Consider the following 22876-nt stretch of genomic DNA (forward strand, 5'->3'; position numbering starts at 1 on the left):
ACACATGGAAGCCACAGGTCATAGCATCAACTTCAATGGCACCAAAACCCTGGCCACTATAGAAAACCCTAATCACAGAATCATCAGAGAAGCCATAGAGATTGAAAAAGACCAGAAAGCATGAATAGAAGAGATGATTCCACCAGGCTGTCAATCATTTGGAAGCCTGCACTCACAAACAAAAAAAATCTCCACACCACAAGCCAGGCAAACACCTGGGCACAAACAGATCCCCCTGATACCTCCAGCTCAAACACATCCCAACCAGGCACCCAGATGAAACCCAGCTTCCTAACTAATGATAGCCGTCCATTTACCCGGGGCCAAGCTGCACTAAAGGCCTCCATTAAAGCAACACAATGCTGCCAGCCAATCAAGATACAAAAAGAGCCAAAAAACAGACAGAAGATATTAGAGACACCAATCAAGCAGAACACAGCAAACTCCGAGACCAATAAACACAGACCAAGACTCCCAACCAATCAGGATGAAGAAAAACCATTCTGGCACAGCAATAGGCTGCCCCAAATTCAAATCTGAAACCACTGTAAAAGTCTGACTCACAGACGGACACAATACAGAAGCCTGATGATGGCAGATGAGATTCTGCTGAAACGTTGCTACAACTTTAAAAGAACAACTACAATGACGTGGGAAAATACCCTTAACCAAGCCGAACACCATATATATATATATATATATATATATATGTATATGTATATGTATATGTATATGTATATGTATATATATGTATATGTATATATATGTTTTCTTAAGTTTTCGTCTGGTACTTACATATGGCATTCAGCTTTGTTCGGGTATTTTCCCCACGCCACAGTGGTTGTGCTTTTAAAGTTGTAGCGTTTCGGCAGAATCTCATCTGCCATCATCAAGGCTTCTGCTATAGTGTTCATCTGTGAGTCAGGCTGCAGCAGTGGATTTCAGATTCAGGCTGCCCCAAATTTAAATCTGAAACCACTGTAAAAGCCTGACTCACAGATAGAACACTATACAGAAGCCTGATGATGGCAGATGAGATTCTGCCGAACGCGTTGCTACAACTTTAAAAGCACAACTACTATGACATGGGAAAATACCGAACAAAGCTGAATGACATACATACATACATACATACATACATACATACATACATACATACCTTTTTTACTTTAAAAGGATGAGGAATCCAAATTGTGTGCAGTTCTTCTTCCATAACTTTTTGTTTTCCAAAGTGTACTAATTGGTTTAGATTTTGGTCTGGATCAAGTTTATTCTCCATTGCCTTCACTTCTTGTGTTTGGTCTACACTGAATTGTTTGAAAGTAAAATCTTTTGAGATAAAATGGAAGGATTGATTTTCATGTATCAAGAAAGAAGATTCAAACTGAATTCTATAAAGAAAGCTAATGGATCGTAGAATTAAACAACTATTCTTTATTTATACTTAGGAAAGTACATGTAACAAAGACCACTTTGGAGTGCCTAAATGGTGACTATGAGGTAGAGCCCGGATATGGCTATGAAAGGAACAGTTTCTTAAAGAAGCATAATATTGAAACCTTTTTCATTGTGCCATCTCATCGGAGAAAGGTTTGCACTTGATTTTTTATTAATTATGTATTAGATTTTTTTAATTCATACATACTTAGATAATATTTTTGAAATAATAAACAGATGATAAAATGATTGAATTGAAATGTTATTTGTGTTGAAATGCTATGTTCAAGAATGGAAAGTTTGTCTGTTTTTACTATAAACTAACCTTTTTCACAAGGAAAAAAGTTTGTACAAGAAAATTGTACAAAATGCTATTTATTTAACATATTTTTATGAATAAGAACAACTTCATGGTTATGCTTTTTGTTTTATAGGTAATCCTCAACTTACAATATTCATTTGGTGACAGTTCAAAATCACAGTGGCATTGAAAAAAGTGATTAATGACCAATTTTCACATTTATGACCACTGCAGTGTCCCATGGTCATGTGATCAAAATTTAGATGTTTGGCAACTGGCATGTATTTATGACAGTTGTGGTGTCTTGTGGACATCTAATAATCTTTTACTACTTCCAACAAGCAAAGTCATAGCTGGATTCACTTAATCTCCATCTTATTAACTTAACAACTGCAGTGATTCCTTTAACAACTGTAGCAAGAAAAGTCATAAAATGGAGCAAAAATCACTTGATAACTGTCTTGCATAGCAACAGAAATTTTGGGCTCAATTGTGGTCAAAAATTGAGGACTACCTGTACTCCCATTCATTGTGTCCTTAAAAGATTAAATTTCATTTCTTTCTCCAAAAACTCCAAAAAGAAGACAAAGCATCAATTTTGGCATATGATAAATAAGTGCAAAGAGGTTGCTAGTCATTGAATTGTTAGCATCTGGTAGAAGTGTCTATGTGTTACAGTTAGCAGATAATTGCGTAGATCATGGAAACAGGTTGCAGATGAAAGCCATTTATGTAATGCAGTGGTGGGATTCAAAAAAAATTACTACTGGTTCTGTGGGCATGGCTTGGCAGTGGAAGGATAATGTAAAATCTCCAGTCAAAGGTGGTATTTGCCAGTTCTCCAAACTACTCAAAATTTCCACTACTGATTCTCCAGAACTGGTCAGAACCTGCTAAATACCACCTTTGATGTAATGTATAACATAAGTTTAGATCAAGTATTAGAATGTTAGTGAATTTTTTTTCTATGAATGACTGACTACTAAATATATCCTGAAAAGAAGATTTCTGGTCAACAGAGGAAATTACCAAGGCTGGATTGATTATAATGTTGGAGAAGGAGGTTCTTAAAGAAACAACATTAACAAAAAGGGCTAACTCTCATCCCAAGACTTTAAAATGTAGGGATCTGGAGGAAATAACCTCCCCTTTATTTAATATTTCTATATGCAGCATGAATATTTTACAGGGAATTCATGCAAAGATATGGTTTGCTGGCTTTCGTCCTACTGCATTACATAAATTTAATGTGACATGCAAATTCAGTAGAGGTTTGCTTTATTTTTGATAACAAATGAAAAATTTATGCTATCTGAAACATTTTAAATTTTCTATTTTATTAGTGACTATATTTTAAATTCTGTATTCCTGTGTATTATTGGTCTGAAACTATAAAGAAATTATTGATTTATGGTATATTTTATTTACATTGTTTTAATAAGTTATTATGTCTGTCGGTAATTCTCAGCTCCTTAGTACACTTTAGGAAGCCTGCTTATATAATTATATGTGTGCATTTTGCCTTGCAAACAAAAATACGATAGACTTCACAATAAAATAAATAAATGTGCTTGACATAATTCCAGAGAGATAGTTTCCATTATTTTTGTTTCTCCCTCCATTACAGTTTCTAGAAAGAAAGAATATGAAACAATGGAAAAACTGGATTCTTCATAGGATTCTCTTTTGGATTCATGGCAATTGCACCATAAAAACCAAGAGTTCTTATTTAATCAAACAATTGTTTTCACATTCATATCTATGGATACTTGAGCTGGTAGCAGATTCGAACAGTGAGGAGTTTGAGGAGGAGAATGGGCCAGTTTTGGAGTCTGGGGAAGGCTCTGACGAGTGCTCTGCATCGGAGGCAGATATAGGGCCAGGGCCATCTGACAGATATCAGCTGCCTTTGGAGTCAGACATCAATGAGGCAGAAGAACAGCTAGAGCTTGTTTCCAGTGTGTGCATGCGCAGAGTTGCCAGATGAAGAGAACAGCTGATAAGCAAGGGACGACATGCAAGGAAAGCCACAGGTGGACGGTGATTGGCCCCTCCCCTAGAGTATAAAAGAGGAGCGAAAGGGGACTGGGGCTTTGCAGGAAATAATTGGTTCATTCCGGCATGCTTGCCAAGTATTGCAGCGTCTGAAAGATACAGCCCTGGCCCCTCTTCAGCCTGATAAACCTTTGTAATTGGGAACTATCATGAAAAACTGTTAGCCGGAACTTTGTTGGAGAGGAAATTCATTGTAAATCAAATAAAAGGGGTTTATCAGAACGAGGACTCAGCTTCGTGCTGTTGAGGGAAGTCTAGATCAGAACACCTCTAGTGGATCTCCTTTCATATGTAGAATCTATTGTGCATCATCGTTATATAGTGCTATGGGGAGGGAGACCTATTCTGTAGGAGGAAAAAGTTAAACTTTATGACAGAAGAGAGATTTTTTCTTTCTTTCTTTCTTTCTTTCTTTCTTTCTTTCTTTCTTTCTTTCTTTCTTTCTTTCTTTCTTTCATTCTTTCTTTCTATCTTTCTTCCTTCCTTCCTTCCTTCCTTCCTTTCTTCCTTTCTTTCTTTCTTTCTTTCTTTCTTTCTTTCTTTCTTTCTTTCTTTTTAACTTGATTTACTGCCCATCTCACTGAGTGGTTACTCTGGGGGATTTACAATAGTAAAAAATGGAGAAATTTAAAAAGTGTAAACACATCAAAGTAATGAAACAATAAAGATAACTAACAGAATAAATGATGAAGGTACAGTAATATGAGATTAAAAATTGAAAGTGGGTAGCAAGGGGCAGAGAGAGAGGTAGGCATACTACTATCAGTCTAGTAAATCACCTCCAGTGGGGCTCACCCACTTAAATATCTAGTAACTAAATAATAAACATAAACAGAAAATTACATTACTCTGGCAAATATTTCATATTTTTATCAACTTTATCAGTTATCAGCAGACATGATTATAATGAAAAAAGATATAAATTAACTTTCTTTTCAACCTGTAATCTTAGCTTAAAGCAGGCCCCACAATATTTTTCCTCAGTTACTTTTATCTCTGATGGTAGGGACTAGTAAGGCAAAATTGGGGAATCATTAGCAAGAAAAATAGGTGAGACAGGGAAATCTAAGGCATGAACCCATTTCTCCTTTAAAATTCTCTTTAAAATTTTTAGGTTTTTTTTTCTTTTAGGCCAACAATATTTGAAATATTGAAAAAGTATTTGGAAAAAAATTATAGAGAGATTAATAGAAGATCTGGTGGTTAAATAAAATATTGTTGTGATAGATGAGAGACAGAGAGTAAGAAATTATTATTGCAGTATCAGTATAGCCAATTCCTTTAAAGAACAAATGTAATTTAGCTCATTTTGTTTAAACTGTATAGATAAAATAAAACCATATAAAGTTGGAACTCAAATAAATAATCTTATAAAAATTTTGTATCTGTTTATTGTCAAATATAATATTGATTGTACACAAGTAAAGTTATATATATTGACTGTGCTTATATTTTTTATTGAATTGTGAGGAATGCATCATCTCATCTTTGCATAAAAGTAAATGGCAGCTTCCCTGTTATTGTGTCAGTAATTGATCTATCAAAGTGACAGATGTTCCTGTACAGCTTGGCTAACAGCATTAGATCTCTTGTATGCATGAGTGGAGTGTCTGCCAAGTTGGCAGGAAAAATGCTTCACTGGTATATCAATTGACTTTTCCCTTGGGCCTGTAGATCAGTCACAATGTCACTTGCTGATGCATTCTAACTTATCTAAGCTTTTCATGCCTGTTGTGCACTTACTAAATCATCACAATTTTCCAAAGAAATGTGTTTGTATAGTACTGTTCTATCCTCTTTGGGCACTGACTAAGGTGGGAATTCTAAAAACCAAAGAGGCATTTTCATGGAGTGGGGGTAGGGATATTACAGAAATAAAACTGAATTATTCTATTTATCTTAGTCCAGATGCTGCAGTCTTGTTTTGTATATTAACTTCAGCAAGACACAAAAATCACTGTTAACAGATGATAAAAATGTTTTCTTTTCAGAAGTAAAATACTTACTTTGGACTTAAAAAATAAAAAAGTCTCAAAATGTGAACTGACAATATATTCCACCATCATTTTATTAAACTTAATAAGAGTTAATACAATAGTACATGAAAGCTTTTTCATGTACAGTCATACTGTTGAATAAGGATAAAATCTAAAATATTCAAAGCTTTTAAATATTTTATTAACCTGTCAGCCTCCAAATTCCAAAGAGGCAGCATATCTTGTTTTATAGGAAACCTCAGCAATTGCAAGAGGGGCTTTTATGAGGTGGACATCAAATTAACATTCTGTTCATTCAAAAAAAATATTCTTGGCAAGAACCTAATCTATACATTTCAGAGCTCGCTCAGCCAAGTTACCCTGCTCCATCCAGAGCCTCAATGGCTCCAGCTGACCATCTGGCGATTGAGTGGGGATCTTTAGCCAAGGACAGTTTATCTTCCAAAGTAATTGCTATGATCCAGGCCTCAAGAAGACCATCAACAAACCGCATATATTATGACACTTGGAAGACCTTTTGCCTATGGTGTAATAAGACTAAACATTCAGCCATTTCGGCTTCTATAAGTGACATTCTGGAGTTCCTCTAGGACAGACTGGACAGAGGGGTCTCACCCAACGCTCTTCACAGGCAGGTGGCAGCTTTGTCCTCAGTTTTATCTGCTGGTATATAGGAGTCTCTTTCTCACCGTCCCTTGATTTGTAGGTTCCTCAAGGGAGCTATAAACTTGGGTTAATTGCATCTGGTTTAATGTAATAGGTACTAGTATTTTAGCATCTTCTTCATTAAATCTAAGGTAGGAACAAAATATACCAGCACTTTCTGAAAATGAAAAAAATGACAGCTTAAATCCCAGTCTAAGCATATATCTAAAGTGAAGTGTTCAGAGAATAAATACTAGGCAAACAGAAATAACTTGCCATTTCTCACCATTAAAAATCATATACCCATTATGACTTTGGATTGTATTCTAAGCTGCTGTCTTTCTGTTGGCTACCAACAGATACAGATGGGGTAAAGATGTGCCTTTAAAAACAGGGAATAAGATAATGGTGGGGCATATTTATTTATCTAGATATTTAGACTCCATTTTCCTATGATTCAAATAAATGAAGATTGCTTACAGCAAAAATATGCTTCAAACAATCAGCAGTAAATGTAAAATAGTAGCATGCAACAGGTTAATAAAAATCATATCAACTTCAGTTAGCTAAAAATAAAGCCATTAATTTATGCTGACACTGTACATTTCAATCTTATACTTTAAAAATTGAAATGTAAGATATACAAATTACAATTTGTGCAACCCACATTGAGGGAAAAATAGTCTCAAACCCTAACATTGAATCAGCAATTTATAGACTGGGCACTCAACCTAGGGAGGTTAGATCAAAGATGTGACTTACTAAAATAATCAAGCCTATAGATTACTCTCCCCTTCTCTTTAATGTAGGAACAAATGATATGATTAAAAAGCCTGAAAACAAGAGGTTATGAACAGCTTGACATGAAAACCAAAGACATAGGAACACACATAGTGTTCTCATCTGTACTTCCAACAAAAGATCAATGTCCAGAGAGGGAACAGAGAATTTTAGAAGTAAACCACTGGTTTAAAAGATGGTGCCAATTCCAAGTATAAATCCAAAGTCAACCAATCAAACAAGTAGGTAGGGAGCAGTGAAAAGGAATGTAGATATATAAAAAGATGTAGGAATCAGTAAGGATCATTCATCAGCCTATCCATTAATGCTGAAAACATGACAACATTGAGTTTCTAGTACGTGAGAGATATGATATTATTGCCATTACCAAAATTTGGGGGGATGAAACCCATGAGTGGAATGTACTGCTAGAAGGATACAAATTATTCAAAAAAAAAAAAAAACCTAACAAAAGAGGAACTGGAGTTGCCTTATATATAGGAAATCATTACCTCTGTAGAAATGCATCAAACCAAGGATGAAAGCATTTTGAATGGGTTAATATGGGTTAATATAAAGGGGAAAAAGAATGACTTTGCCATAGGTGCATGCTACAGGCCACACAACGAAGCAGAGGAAATAGATGAAATTTTTGCAGATCAGTTTAAAGACATACCACAGTATCAGAATTAGTATAGAGCTGGAAGGGACCTACAATGTCTGAAGGTAAATTGTTCCACTGGTTAATTGTCCTCACTTTTAGAAAGTTTTTCCTTAATTCGAGGTTACTTTTCTCCTTGATTAGTTTCCATTCATTGTTTCTTGTCCTGCCCTCTGGTGCTTTGGAAAATACGTTGACCGCCCCCCCTCCTCACAGATACTGGAATAGTGCTATCATATCCCCATAGTTCTTATTTTCTCTACAGTAGCCAAACTCAAATCCTGCAACCATTCTTTACATATGTTAGTCTCCAGGCCTTTAATCATCTTAGTTGCTCTTCTTTGCACTTTTTCCAAAGTCTCAATTTATTTTTTATAATGTGGTGACAAAAACTGGTTGTCTTTTACAATTCTACATATTTTTTACATATATTGCAACTCCTATTCTTGTATTAGATCTGTTTCTTTTGAATAGTTTGTGTCCTTCCATCAGTACATTCCAGTCATGAGTTTCATCCCACCAAGTTTCAGTACTAGCAACTATATCATATCTGCCTTCATGTACTAATATTCAAGTTCATCCTGTTTGTTCCCTAAACTTTGAGCTTTAGTGAATAGGCATTTGAGTCCTTTACTGGTATTGGGTATATTTCTTAGATCTCCTATTTTGTAACTGGGATTTCCATCCTTTCCCTCACTTTCTATTTCCCCATTGGGGGAAATAAAATTAGGGATTTTATTCACTCTCTATTTCCCCATTAGGGATTTTTTCCCCCTCTTTACTCCCTACCTCCTTATGCGATTGGTTATCTAATGGGTTTTGCTTGGAATTAGGTTTTAAAAGTTATGAAGTTTGGCCCCCTCCCCCCTCAATTTTAATTTAAAGACCTTTTGATAAGATGAGCCAGTTATTTTCTGAATATATTGTTTCCAGTTCTTGTGAGGTGCAGTCCATCCCTTGCCAAGAGACCTTCATGTAGGTAATGCTTGTAATTTCTTGTTATTGATTCATTGTTGTGTCATTGGTTCCCACATGTAGGATAAGAAAGGAGTAGTAATCCATGGGGTTGATTATTTTAGTAAGGTACCTAGGTGCATCTTTGATTTTTGCTCCAGGGAGACTATATACATACCTAGATTGACTGCCTGATCTGCGGACTAGAGTTTTGTTTTCCTAAGAATTTAATCTTCTATCACTAATATTCACTTTTTTTCCTAGGGAAGTCTGGAATACTTTTCTTCCTGTCATAGGAATGCTAGGTTCTGCCACTTTTTAAAGAAACTATTGATGAATGTTCTTTTATGAGTGTCTGTATATATATATTTCCAATAAAATAGCATATAAAATAACAGAAGTAATAAGGGATTTTAACTATCTAATATCAATTGGGAGACAAACTCTAAAGCAAGTGGAAAATCAAACAGGTTTTTGATGAGCCTAACTGACAACTTTGTCATTAAAAATGTAGAGGGGAAAACTAGAGTGTCAGATATACTGGACTTAATTCTTACTAACAGATGAAATGACAGGTAGTAGGGAGAAAGCAGAAATGCTTAATTCATTCTTTGAATATATCTTCAGGTAAAAGGAAAAAATAGTCCAAACTCTCAAAAGCAGCACTATAGGATGAATGCAAGTGAAAATAAGCAAGAAAATGGTAAGAGAACATTTGTCCATTCTGGAAAAGTTCAAATAATCAGGAACAGAGGGATTACATCTTAGGGTTCTGGAGGAGTTAGCAAACAACCACTCACCAATACCTTTCAGAGCTTGAGGAGCTGTCTCAGAGAAGATGAAATGAGCCTATTCTCCAAAGCACCTGAGGGCATTACAAGGAGTAACGGGAAGAAGTTCATTAAAGAGATATCCAACCTAGAACTGAGAAATTTCCTGTCAGGGAGAAGAATTAATTAGTGGCTTACCTCCAAAAGTTTTGGGTACTCCATCACTAGAGGTTTTCAAGAGGATACTGTACGGTCATCTGGCCAGAATGGTATAGGATGTCTTGCTTAAGCAGATTTAACTAGAAGTCTTCCAATATCCCTTCCAACCATAGTATTTTATGTTCTATTATGATCCATACACAAAGAGCTTCTTTAATCTTTCAGAACAAATATTGAGCTATGCAAGGATGCATTCAACAGGTATAGTTCCCAAATCACTTCATAGAGATATTTCTAAAGAATATATCTGTTAAGGTTATAATATTTTCTTTCTATTCTACTTTCTGTAATCATTTATTGAGCAATAGATCATCAGTCCAAAGACCATCACTGCTTAGGCAGTTTTCCCAGAACACTTGCTGTTCTGTTAAGAGTCTGGTCAAGCACTAAAGATCCTTTGTTTGCCAATCTCAAGAGTCTCCTTGGCTCAAGTGCTTCTAGAGATGAAGCAAAAAAAAAAAAAAAAAAAGCAACAGCTATAGCACCAGTGAAGGGAGATGCAAAATGCACACTACTGAACATGAATAAGGTTCATGTGTATGTCTGTTCTGTATGACAAGAGTGCCAAAGCATTAGTATTTCTGCATCTTTACTGCATCAATGTATTATTAACTAGCAGTTCCATTAACTTTGTCTAATCCTTGGTGAATAAGGATGGACTAGAAATTTTTTTGCAAGCCATTGTGATACATTTTTACATCTTGATGCTAAAATTGCTCATGTTCACCAAAGTACTGACTCCTTGTGGCGGGTGAGGTGTGTGTGACTGTGAAATGGTGAATGGAACAATGTCCTGTGATGTTGTCTGAGATTAATTCAATTTGAGAGTTATGATAAAGTGGTTGATTGATCTATACTATGAGCCCTGTTTCCTATGACTAAGGCCTTTCCTAGTTTCCTCAGGAGGCCCAGTGATTAATAAGTTGCTGGACCCTAGAAGTGGTCAACATATCTTTAAACTTGTCATTAGTCTTTTAGAGCTATTAAGAAAATACTCCAGGATTCTTTAATTTTTAAGCACCTCATTAACCAATTCAGGTTTTTGTTGCATCACAAAATAAATGGTCAATATTTGAAAACTTGCCAGAGCTTTTAAATTGCTGAATCTTAGTCTAAACTCAAATACCTGCACCAGATGTAGTCTACTGGTGTAAGTACTCCCAAGCTTCACGTGTGCCAAATTCTATAAAAGTGAAAAAAATTAATTGTATAAGCAATACATTTTAGAAAAAGATGGAATACTAAAAAGCCAGATCATTTTATTCAGATGTGGTATGGCATGTCTCTCATTAGACATTTTGTATGTTTTGTTTGCAAGTTCAGGCCAAGGGACTTTTAGCAGCTGCTATTAATCAAAAGAAAATAAGTAGTCTTACAGAATAAAAAAGCTTTGCATGTTAAATATTTGCGCTAAATGGAATTGTAGCTGGTGCAGTTTTCAATATCAAGGTGTTATTAAAGTATAAGAATCGAAGAAAAGCTTTAACTACTAAATTTATTTTTTGGCTCAAGTTCTGAACACTGGCTAGTTTGTCATTTCTTACATCTCATCTCATTGTTATAAAATGATTAACATGAAGTTACCTGTAAGAATTTGAGTTCTGTGAGCAGCAATGTTTTTCTTTCACTTTCATGGCTGAATAGGACCACTTTGAAAATAGGAATAAACAATAGTTGTTTTGAATTATGTATTATCATCCCATTTCCTTGTGATCATACCTGTCTTTAAATACTCTTTTTTTCTTTGATCTATCTATCTATCTATCTATCTATCTATCTATCTATCTATCTATCTATCTATCTATCTATCTATCTATCTATCTAAGATAGAGGGCAAAAATGGCCTTCCCCGGGCTCTGGAGGCCCACTGGAAGCCGGAAACAGGCCCGTTTCTGGACTTTTGGAAAGCCCATTTTCCCCCCTCCCAGAGCCTCCGCATGGACCCTGCATTTACCTTAATCGAAAATGGGCCATGTGGATACTCCTGGGGGGCGGAGTGGGATGGGAGGGGCCAGCTGGTCAGTTGAAACACTGGTTCAGCAAACCAGATGAAAACTTAACATCAATTTCGTACCGGTTCGAATCCCATCCCTGGATAGATGAGGGAGGGAGGGAGGGAGGGAGGGAGGAGAGAGAGAGAGAGAGAGAGAGAGAGAGAGAGAGAGAGAGAGAGAGAGAGAGAGAGAGATGGATGATGGATGGATGAGAGAATCAAATTCAATTTCAAAATCAAATACACATGAATCAAGATCAGAGGAAATGTTAATGCCACTTTATAAAGGTGACACTGGGAATACTGCATCCACAATTTTGGTTTCCAAAATACAGAACAGATATTGAGTGCAGAGAAGAGAAACAAAGATGATTAGGGGACTGGAGGTAAAACATGAAAAACAATTATAGGAAGTTGGTATGTCTAATCTATTGAAGAGAAAGATTAGGGATGATATGATAGCAATCTTCCAATATATAAGGGGCTGCCACAAAGAAGAGGGGGTCAACTTATTGCACAAAGTGCCTGAAGGCAGGATAAGAAGCAATGGATAGAAACGTATAAAAGAGAGATCCAACCTAGAACTAAAGAGAAATTTCCAAACAGTGACAACAATTAATCAGTGGAACAGTTTGCCTTCAGAAATTGTGGGTGCTCTATTACTGGAGGCTTTTAAGAAGTGATTGGCAGCCATTTACAGTATCTGAAATGGTATAAGGTCTCCTGCTTGAGTAGGATGTTGAAGATCCCTTCCAACTCTATTATCCTATCCTATCCTATCCTATCCTATCCTAACCTAAAATAAATCTATTAAAACAAGTAGAGATATATCTATATTTCCATAGCTTGGCCCTGAGCTCATCTCTATGGAAATAGTTAACCTAGTATATTAACTGTTAAATGTTTTAGCTAATGAATTTAAATGGGTAATTGCATTTTGTAATTAATTTAAACTGTTTATGGGAAAATATTTCCACTCTCAATATGAATAGTTCTATTGCAACATGAACTGTCTCTAAATAAATAAATAAATAAATAAATCATAATAATGATGAAGAAAGTGATTCAAATGCATGTAAGAATGAATACTTATTCTACATGAACAGATATAGATCAAGAAAATTGTAGTGAGAAAACTGAACAGGGCTCCTCCACCTTTTTTGTGTTCTGAACTAATTATAGTTTCACAGTATATTTTCTTTGGGGACAACAAACAGTAAAGGAGAAATAAACATCTCCATGCAGTGCATTACCTTAAAATCAAATGCAACTGTCTATATTTTCAACTTTGGTCCAAAGAAATTATAAAGCTGTTGGAGATGCATATTATCTGAGAGCTGTGTTCCAAACTCTGGTTTGTATACGGGGTTAGATTTCAGAGGAAATGACAGGTTTTGGTGAACATAGCAAGACAAGGATATATAAGTAATTAAGAAGGTCATTGTAAGCTTATTTATACTATGTTGCTGATATAGGCCTTATGTGACATAAATTGCTATTATTATTTGATTATATAGTCAATTTTACATTTTTCTGTAAAAGCTGATGCAGGTGACTTCCTTCAAACTGTAGGTAATGTTTCTGATTCCTGATTATTTGATCATTTGGATTCAGTTCTCCAGTTAGCCAGAAAACATACTGAATACTATTGGATCAATTATTATCTCTTTTCCTAAATTGTTTGAATTAAGTTGGATAAGTTATAATGCTGTCAAGTGGTTTGCTCTGTGAAAAATTACTGCTTATGTTATGGTAGTATATCATGAATTTCTATACATTTTGGACATTAACTTAAAAATAATTATTTATAAAAATAATTAGATGTCTTTGTATATATATCTTTCCAGATATTTCCAGGGCTTATTCTCTCTGACATAAAGCCTGCCAAAAGAATGAAGTTCAAGACTGTTTGTTACCTCTTAGTTCAGCTGATGCACTGTCGCAAAATGTTTAAAGCTGAAATTCCCTTCTCCAACGTGATGACTTGTGAAGATGATGACAAGGTATATATGTTTAATTCAGCAAATATCCTTTAAAGAATAATGAATGGCAGTGGTGGGATTCAATTTTTTTTGCTACTGCTTCTATAGGTGTGGCTTGGTGGACGTGGCTTGGCTTGGTGGGCTTGGCAGGGGAAGGATACAGTAAAATCTCCATTCCCACCCCACTCCAGGGGAAGGATACTGTAAAATCCCCATTCTCTCCCCACCCCACTAATCTGCTTTCCAGCTCCATTCTCTTGTGCAGGGCAACAAAAGAAGATCCAACCAATCACCTGGGACTAGGGAGGCAGAGAATAGATGAGGGCAGGGCCAGTCAGAGGTGGTATTCCGAATTACTCAAAATTTCCGCTACCGGTTCCCCAGAACTGGTTAGAACCTGTTGAATACTACCTCTGATGAATGGGTATTTATATGATTTACAAAAAATACACAGACACAGATACAAATGCAAGGAGATAGAGAGAGAACAGAGCTTAAGTACAGAAAATTTACAAGAAAAAGTAAAATATACACTATGAAAAAAGTAATATTTAAGAATATAATAACTTACATGTAGTTTTTCACACCCAATTCAATGCATACACTGATACACAGCCAGTTCATAGACAGAGAATGAATATATATTTTCAATTTTTAAATTCAGAACAACAATATTTTTTCATCATAATAAAACAGTGTTTTTAATACATCACACTCACAGTTTTAAATCTTATTTCCTTTCTCAAAACTATTAACAAAATTATAAATGAAAAGCCAACATCCAACAAATATGTGTTGTGCCAGCTGATGGAGCTGGCAGCAGAGTCGGACAGTAGAGAGGAGGTTGGGGAGGAACCTGGGCCAGGTTTGGATGCTGAGGAAGATCCGGAGGAGGGACTGCATCAGAGGCAGACAGCAGCTTCCTTCAGGTTCGGACAGCAGTGATGTAGGGGAGGTTATGGAACCGGTTCCCAGCCTGCACATGGGCAGAGCTAGTAGAAGATAAGAACAATTGAGAAAGCAGGGTCAACTCAGAAGTAAGGCCACACCTTGGAGATGATTGGCCTCTCCCATAGAACATAAAAGAGAAGCGAATGGGATGTGAGTAGGAAGCAATTCAGTTCGTTTGCTCAGAATACAAGCTTTGAAAAATCCTGTTTGACTCTGTGTCAAGTCTGGCAATTAGTTCTCTGGCTGCATTCCAAGTTTGATAAGGTGGATGTTTATCAACATTCCCCTGAAAGACTGTATGTGAAGTCTTGTGAATGAACGTAATACACAGCTGTGGAAATAAAAGAGGTTTTGCCAGGATTAAGATTATGTTCTATGCTTTCTAAGGAAGCCTAGGTCAGAACAATATGGAACATGCCCAAAGAACAGGAATCTAAATATTTTCCACTATTACTAGTGTTCTGCACTTGATAACTAACATTTTAAAACATTCTCAATTAGCCACATTCTAAGAGAGCCAATTTGGTATAGTAGTTAACATATCAGGCTAGAAATTTGTAGACTGTAAATTCCAGCCCTGCTTAGACATATTGGGCTAGCCACTTTCTCTTAGCCATAGAAAGCAGGCAATAGCAAATCACTTCCTAAAAATCTTGTCAAAAAAAAGTTCCAAGCAGTGACCAAGTCAAAAACTTATTTGAACACATTGAACCACACACACAGAGAGGAAATCTTGTATGTGAAAAGAAAAATACCGTCTTGAAGTGCAACCTTGTGGTAGCATTTACAACTGCAATATTTTTTAACATGGCACCTGTGGCATTTATCAGCTTTACAAACACCAAAATTATAAGGTGACATCATCAATTCCTATGAGATTAAAACTCTGCAATCAGTCTCTATAAACAGCTGTTATTAATAAATCCATTTCATATGTTTTAAACATTCTTACTATATATCAAAAATAACACAGCCATGATGGTGGTGCAGTGGTTAGGGTTGACTCAGCCTTCCATCCTTCTGAGGTCAGTCAAATGAGGACCCAGATTATTGGAGGCAATGTGCTGATGTTTGTAAACCATTCAGAGAGTGCTAAAGCACTATGGAGCAGTATATACTGTAAGTCTAAGTGCCATTGCTATTGCTAAATAATATTTTGGATTACTGGTTGTTTTGCATTTGTACCAAAAAAGGTATAAATAAATCCTTCTGTCACTGGAAATATAAACTAGAATAAGATTAATTAGCTATTATTAAAACATAAACTTTTGCAATGTTCAAAACTTATAATATTCTGGATATATATTAATTATTTGATTTAGAATTAATTTAATAACAAAGCAAATAACAATAGGGGACTTTAATTGCTCTGACTTCAACTGTGAGACAAACTCTGCATCAAGGGGAGATCAAACAAGTTCCTGACAAGCCTAGCTGACAACTTTGATATTCAAATGATAAAAGAGGGAACTAGAGGGTCAGCTATATTAGATTTAATTCTTACTAACAAAAATTGATGTTGCAGGAACTTTAGGGGAAAGTGATCGTGCCATATTGGAATTCAGTATAATACAACACAATCAATAGAATAAAATTAAACTAGTGTCTTAAACTTTAAAAAAGTCTAAGACTCTGATTTCAAGAAAACTTGGAAAAGATTCCACGAGGAAAATCTTAAAAGGGAAAACAATTCAAACATCTTGGGAAATTCTGAAAAATTTGATTATAAAGTCCAATCCAGCATAATACCACACTGAAAAAGAAAAATAAGAAATCCAAAAAGAAACCACATTGTTATACAAAGAACTCTCCGATAGCCCTAATCCTTGAAACACAAAAAGGACAAATATTAAAAAATGGAAAGAGGGACACATAACTAAGGAAGAATATGAACAAATAACCTAAAACTGCAAAGATGAAGTCAGGAAAGCTAAGGCTCACAGTAAACTAAGATTTATAACAAATGTCAAAAATAATGTAAAAGATTTCTTTCAATATATAAAAAAGAAGAACAGTTAAAGAAACCCGGGTCTACAAATGGGAGAAGATGGCAAGGAAGTGATGGCAGCAGGGAGAAAACAAAGCTACTTAATTCATTCTTTGCATCTGTCATCAGCACATAATAAGAAGTTAAATTCTAACTGTCTTTATACTCAAAATATCCTTTGTATATAGATCAATACGTCCAATATCAAACTAACTACATAGGAAAATCATGGTACTCTTTGACAGTTCCACAAAGCTTCTTAATAAGAATTAAATAATCACAGTTATAATAACTCAAATCCCTTTAAATTTGGTAATGCAGTAATTGAGATTCTTCCAGATGGCCTACTGGATATATTTAAAAATAAAAGAGATATTAGACTTTTAACATCTAGTCTTGAAGGAAAAATATTAAGTATAAATGAAATATTCTGTTCTACCTGGAAGTCTTTTGGGCATCAAAAATAGATCAGTTCTTTCTTCATCAATTAATTTAATATCAGGCATTATGAATCATATCAAGATATTTTCAACTAGCATCAACAGCCTTAACTGTCCATTCAGAAAAAGATGATTACAGACTGAACAAAGAAAAACAATTGCTTCAATTTATACTCCAAATGTTAATATAACCAAATTTTCTCTGCCTCTCAAAAAAAAATCCAATTATTTCTTGAATTGCAGGAGAGATATCTTAATTTGTGGCAATATGAGCAGCTGTTTGTCCTTGAATTTAGATAAATATGGACTATTCAAAGGGACATGCTAGGCATCCAAAAATGTTTAGATTATATGTTGCTATCATATATGACAATGCAATTCAACTTTAGAAAATAAATATATTCTTACTATTCATCTCTTCATAAAATGTACTCAAAAATAGATATGTGTTGAGTTTTCATTTCATCCTTATCCAAATTTATAAATGTGGAAGCTGTACCCTTCATCTATACAGACTATAATCCAACAATTTTAAGATTAACAAAATAAACAATTATTAAGGAAATTTAACAATTTACTACAAGAAGATGTTAAACTTAAGTGTCATCTGAAAAGCATCTTAAAACAAATTAATACTTTCTATCTTTTTATTATCCATTGTAGAATGGATTTCAGCCAAACCATTTATTCATGACTTCTTTTCTTTAGCATCAGCTAGAAGACAGCCATGCAAAACTAACCAACCACATTGAAGAAGAAACTGAAGCAAATAGAAATGCAATAATTAGAAGTAACTTTAGTTATATCTCTTTTGGACATAGAACAAAGAATAAACTATTTATAAAAATTGGATGTAGTAGAAATAATTGACACAAGAAATATATTTTTTTAAACAGAAATATTTTTTAAAAAGTTAGATTTTTTTAAAAAAAATCAAAACTAAAAATTCTTAAATACATACAGATATTTGGTTTTCTTTTTGACCCCAGCTCAATAAAATTACCAATGGCATTCAGATCAGAACACTTTTTATGCCCTTGTATGTGGAAGGGAAGATTTGGTTAAGGAGCTAAATATCTTTGTTGCCAAAGATATCTCATTAAAAATTAACTGGGCTGGATCTCATTTTTGAATGAAAGTGGAAACTAATATGTGTTTCTGTCTGTAATCTCTAGCCAAATTGCATTGGATAGAGTTGCTATATGAGTTTTTCCATAAATAGCACTGGATTTTCATAATCTCCTTCTGCATTAAATCCATATTAAAGAATCAAAAATTATTTCTGGTTAGCATCCTTGCATAAAATCATTTTGTCTTGAACACCCTCCACTTCTTAATATACTTTTTAATTTCAAGTTTATTGGTTTATTTTTCCATAAAATTTATTTATTATTTATAAAATAATGTTTCCAGGTATTGCATGATTGCCTAAACATGTTATAATTAGTGACATCTGCAAGGAGAAAAAAATAAATTGCTTGCTGCAATCACGTGACCGAAATCCTATCTTTTTATGTTTGTTGCAGACTTGTCTATTGAAGACATTTTCCCCTCACTAATTAATGAAGGGATAGAAATAAATGATAATTGCTTCTTCTACTGTCCATTTTAGTGCCATATCCATATACTATTTATACAGAGATTTCTACTTAGCAATAAAGCAGGAGCAGTCCAAAATTTGGAAATAAACTAACGAGAATTGGTGGTCATAGTTTAACAACTCACTTTTACAACTTCCCCACAGTTCCGATAATATTTCCTTTGGAAATAATAAATTAAATGAATGTTGAACTGTTGGAATGGCCATTATGGAATATTAATAATTAATATTAATGAATGTAGATTATTAAATAGAGATATAGACTCAGGAACTATAGAACAATACAACTTTTACATACAACTGGCATTGTCACTGAAAGAAATGCAGATGAAATTTGTCTCTATTGCAAGACCTAAGATCAAATAAGTCTTAAACATTTCCTGATTTTATATCGAACATAATCTTTCTCTGTTGCTAAATATTAAAAGAAAATGTGGCTTGGTTTCATCCTAAAGTCTGATAATCCATCAATCAATTTTATATTGCAATAAATAAATGTATATTTAATTTTCCCACTAGGTGGAGATATTACACCATTTTGTTCCACCAAGCACAGGGCAGTATTCTTATAGGTCTTTCACTGAGGAGTGAATGGCAAGAACAGCCAGATTTGAAAAAGCTTCCTTTCTAAATTATTATTTCTGCCCACTTATCCAGGAAATTAAATATTACAGGAGAAATGTCTGTGATATATTGCTTTCCTCTCACACATTAGTTTTAAACTTGTTTTCAGATTCTATTGGCTTCCAAAATGATTAGAGGGAAGCTTAATCCATGTCTTATAACAAAGGAACCAATGTATTTTTAAACATAATTGAGGTTGCTATTTACATGAAGAAGTTAGAATTGTTACAAGACTTTCAGTTTCCCAACATGATTCTTGGTGATTCTGTGAAGCACAAATTCCATATAAAAATTCTCCATTACCATTTCTATAATTGAAAAAATATATTAAGAACGTATGTCCCTATGGACATTTTAAAAAATTAAAAAATAAAGTCATGATGGAAAGAATTCAGAATAGCTAATAAAATTAGGCAATAAATTACATTTCCCTCCACATTTCACAAATTATAGCACCTGATATTAATCAGTCTGAGGGTGGCCACTAAATATTGGCTGCTACTGCTTTTTTTTTTTTTTTTTTTTGTAAGTTTATAGATTTTTCACAAGGCAGAGCAATCAGTACCCCATTTAATGCTAGAATACAGTGTTGTTTAATCTTTCAAATATATTGTTAGTCCTGTCACTCATCTTTTATTTTTAATTTTTGCCACAGAGAAGGGCATTAAGGACAGCCTCTGAAAAACTCAGGAATCGTTCCTCTTTTTCTACAAATGTTGTATATAACACTCCTGGAACCCGAGTTAACCGGTATATCAGCCGCTTAATAGAGGCTCGGCAAACTGAATCAGAAATGGCAGATCTAAACTTTTTTACTCTAAGATATAAGCAGATAGAACGTGAGCAAAAGGTAGGTGAGACTTTTCTTAAAGATTGCATCTTTTTGTATGTTTGCAGTTTTTTCTTAGTTTACAATATAAAATACAAAAAAAAGCAAATAATAGAAAAAATAAGGGAGGGAAAGGGAAAAGGAGAAGGGTAGAAAAGAAGGGAAAAAAGAAAAAAAAATTGATGTCCGACTACCTCTAGTGCACTAGAATAAAGTTGTAAAATCAAACCTCAACTTTTTACTTTTACATAATAGTATAAACTAGCCATTTCTATAACAAAAAAAATCCCCTATCAAAACAGTAAAACCCAAAATCCAAGGTTAATTTTTTTTACCTCAAGCACAAAGTCCAGAAGCAGTTTCAAGTAGAAACAAAAGTACTTATGGTTTTTTTTTTTATGTTAGTTAGATTGTGGGGATTGAAATGTCCTTCTATTTTTATGCATAAAATAATCTTGCTGCCATCAATATATATAACATCAAAGTTCCAAGTCTTTTTCTATTGAACCAAAAGAAAAATTTTTGATTTTATCTTTATATTCATTTTAAGAATTATATTAGAATATGAATCCTACTCTTGATTATTATTATTTTTTGCTTTAACATATGTCCACCATAAATGATAAAAGCGGGAGTGGGATTCAAATTTTGTAATAACCAGTTCTGTGGGTATGGCTAGGTGGGTGTGGCTATGTGACTGGGTGGTGTGGTTCCCCTTTTGGCAACAGTGCTGTGCCCCCTCCATTTTTTGCCTTCCTGGGCCTCAGGAAAGCCTCCTGGGTGAAGCAGTAAGTAAGTAAAGGAAATCCCGGCACAGCTCATCATAGGAACAGCTGATCGTCGGGAGGGGAACAAAATACCTTAAGGAGTGACTGGGCGGGGAAGAACGCAGTCAGAAATGTCGGGCATACGCGCAATGTTACTCATATGCCACAAGGACTGACTAGGTAGAGAGGGGCGGGGCCAGCCAGGGGCACGATTTGCCGGTTCTCTGAACTGTGCAGAATCATAACAACTAGTTCTATACAACCTGTCCGAACTGGTAGAATCCCACCCCTGGATAAAAGGTCCTTTCTTTATATTTACGTTTCCAACATTCAATTGAAGTACCTTTATAGATTCTGGATAACTTGTTTAGTGTTTAAATACCAGCAATACATCATACTAATTTTCTTTTAAATTGTAATTTAATGTGAATTTTAAACCTTTCATCCATATATTCTCCCATTGTTCAAGCATTGCATTATATTCAAAAAAATTGCCCACTGAATCATACAGTGCTTTACTTGTTCACTTTACAAATTCAATTTCAATAATGCTTTATAAACCTTAGCAATAATATGTTCATCACTACCACATAGTAAGTTATCCAATTTATTTTTAACAAAGTCAAATCTATATCTCTTTTTTAATCTAATTTAAATATTTCTTTCAATTGTAAATATGTAAACCAAAGGCAGACATGTCCTTCTGATTCTAGCTCTTCCTTAAGCTTGAGGGTAGGATCACCAAAATTAAAAGATACTTTACCATAAGTCCATCAGTCCGGCTTCATCACCATTTCTTTTCTGAAAAAGCCTTCTTGGGAGAACACCCAAAGAGGCATCTTTGTAGAAAACCCTGTTGTATACTTATTCCAAATCCTTAGAATAGCACATCTAACAAAATGGTTGTTAAAATCAAAATTTACTTTAACTTTATTTATTTACCATAAATAACTGTGCCATTGAAACCTTAGTTCATGACCTTCTAAACCAAGTAGCCTTTTATTGTGGAGGTTTACCCACTCCTTTAGCCAGACCAAATAACAAGCATCGAAATACAGTTTCAAATCTGATAAACTCAAACCATCTCTTTTCTTAGAATCTTGCAATAGTATGTCTAACAGTATGTCTAATTCTTGGTTGTTTTTTTTCTTTGCCATATAAACTTGGAAATATACCTCAGCCATTGTTTAAATGGAATATCAGTAGCAAGTATTAGTAATGTCTGAAACAGTAAAAGCATCTTTAGTAAGATACTCATCTTAATTATGCAAATTCTATCCAATAGTGATAAATGCAATTTGTCCCATCTTAGTAAGTCCTTTTTAATATCATTCCAGAGAGGTGCATGATTATTTTGAAACAGTTTTGTGTTTGTGTTTGTCAACATAAACGCCAAGTATTCCACCTTTTTCCTGGCCCTAAAACCATACTTTTTAGTCAATATGTCACAGTCCTAAGAAGACATATTCTTAATCAGCATTGTTTTCTGTTTGTTTATTTTAAAACCTGCTATAGCCCCAAGCTCATTTAATTTCCTCATCAAATATTCTATATTGTTTTTTGAGTCTTGCAGGAATATAACCAAATCATTAGCAAATGCCCTCAATTTATAACATTCTTTCTTGATACTTATATGTTATTTTTTCATCTTGCCTAATATCTCTGTTCAAAAGTTTCCGCAACAAAATAAACAACAAAAGATAACAAATAACAAATTTGATAACAAATTTTCCTTGTTCTGACATATAAACAGCTTTGACCCTTTAAATAAAGTTCTTTCCAAAGTCCATTTCTTCCAGCACTTTAAACATAAAAGCCCCATGTATATTGTCAAAGGCCTTCTCTGTATCTAAGATTATTAGAGGTGCCTGTTTCTCATTATGA

The 22876-nt window shown here is 34.4% G+C and overlaps 1 protein-coding gene across 1 annotated transcript in view; it reads left to right on the forward strand.

Annotated features, from left to right (window-relative positions):
* The window catches only part of ADCY1 (adenylate cyclase 1), a 256331-nt gene that overhangs the window by 196033 nt on the left and 37422 nt on the right, over positions 1 to 22876 (forward strand). Inside the window, exons 7-9 of the mRNA XM_087946948.1 lie at positions 1449 to 1590; positions 13660 to 13815; positions 20052 to 20246. Of these exons, the coding sequence (XP_087803074.1) occupies positions 1449 to 1590; positions 13660 to 13815; positions 20052 to 20246 (493 nt within the window). The remainder of the gene's footprint in view (positions 1 to 1448; positions 1591 to 13659; positions 13816 to 20051; positions 20247 to 22876) is intronic.

This window comes from Notechis scutatus, chromosome Z (assembly GCF_049901735.1).
Source record: "Notechis scutatus isolate UNSWTSFEM ecotype Mainland chromosome Z, rNotScu1.2, whole genome shotgun sequence".
In the NCBI taxonomy this organism is placed as follows: domain Eukaryota; kingdom Metazoa; phylum Chordata; class Lepidosauria; order Squamata; family Elapidae; genus Notechis; species Notechis scutatus.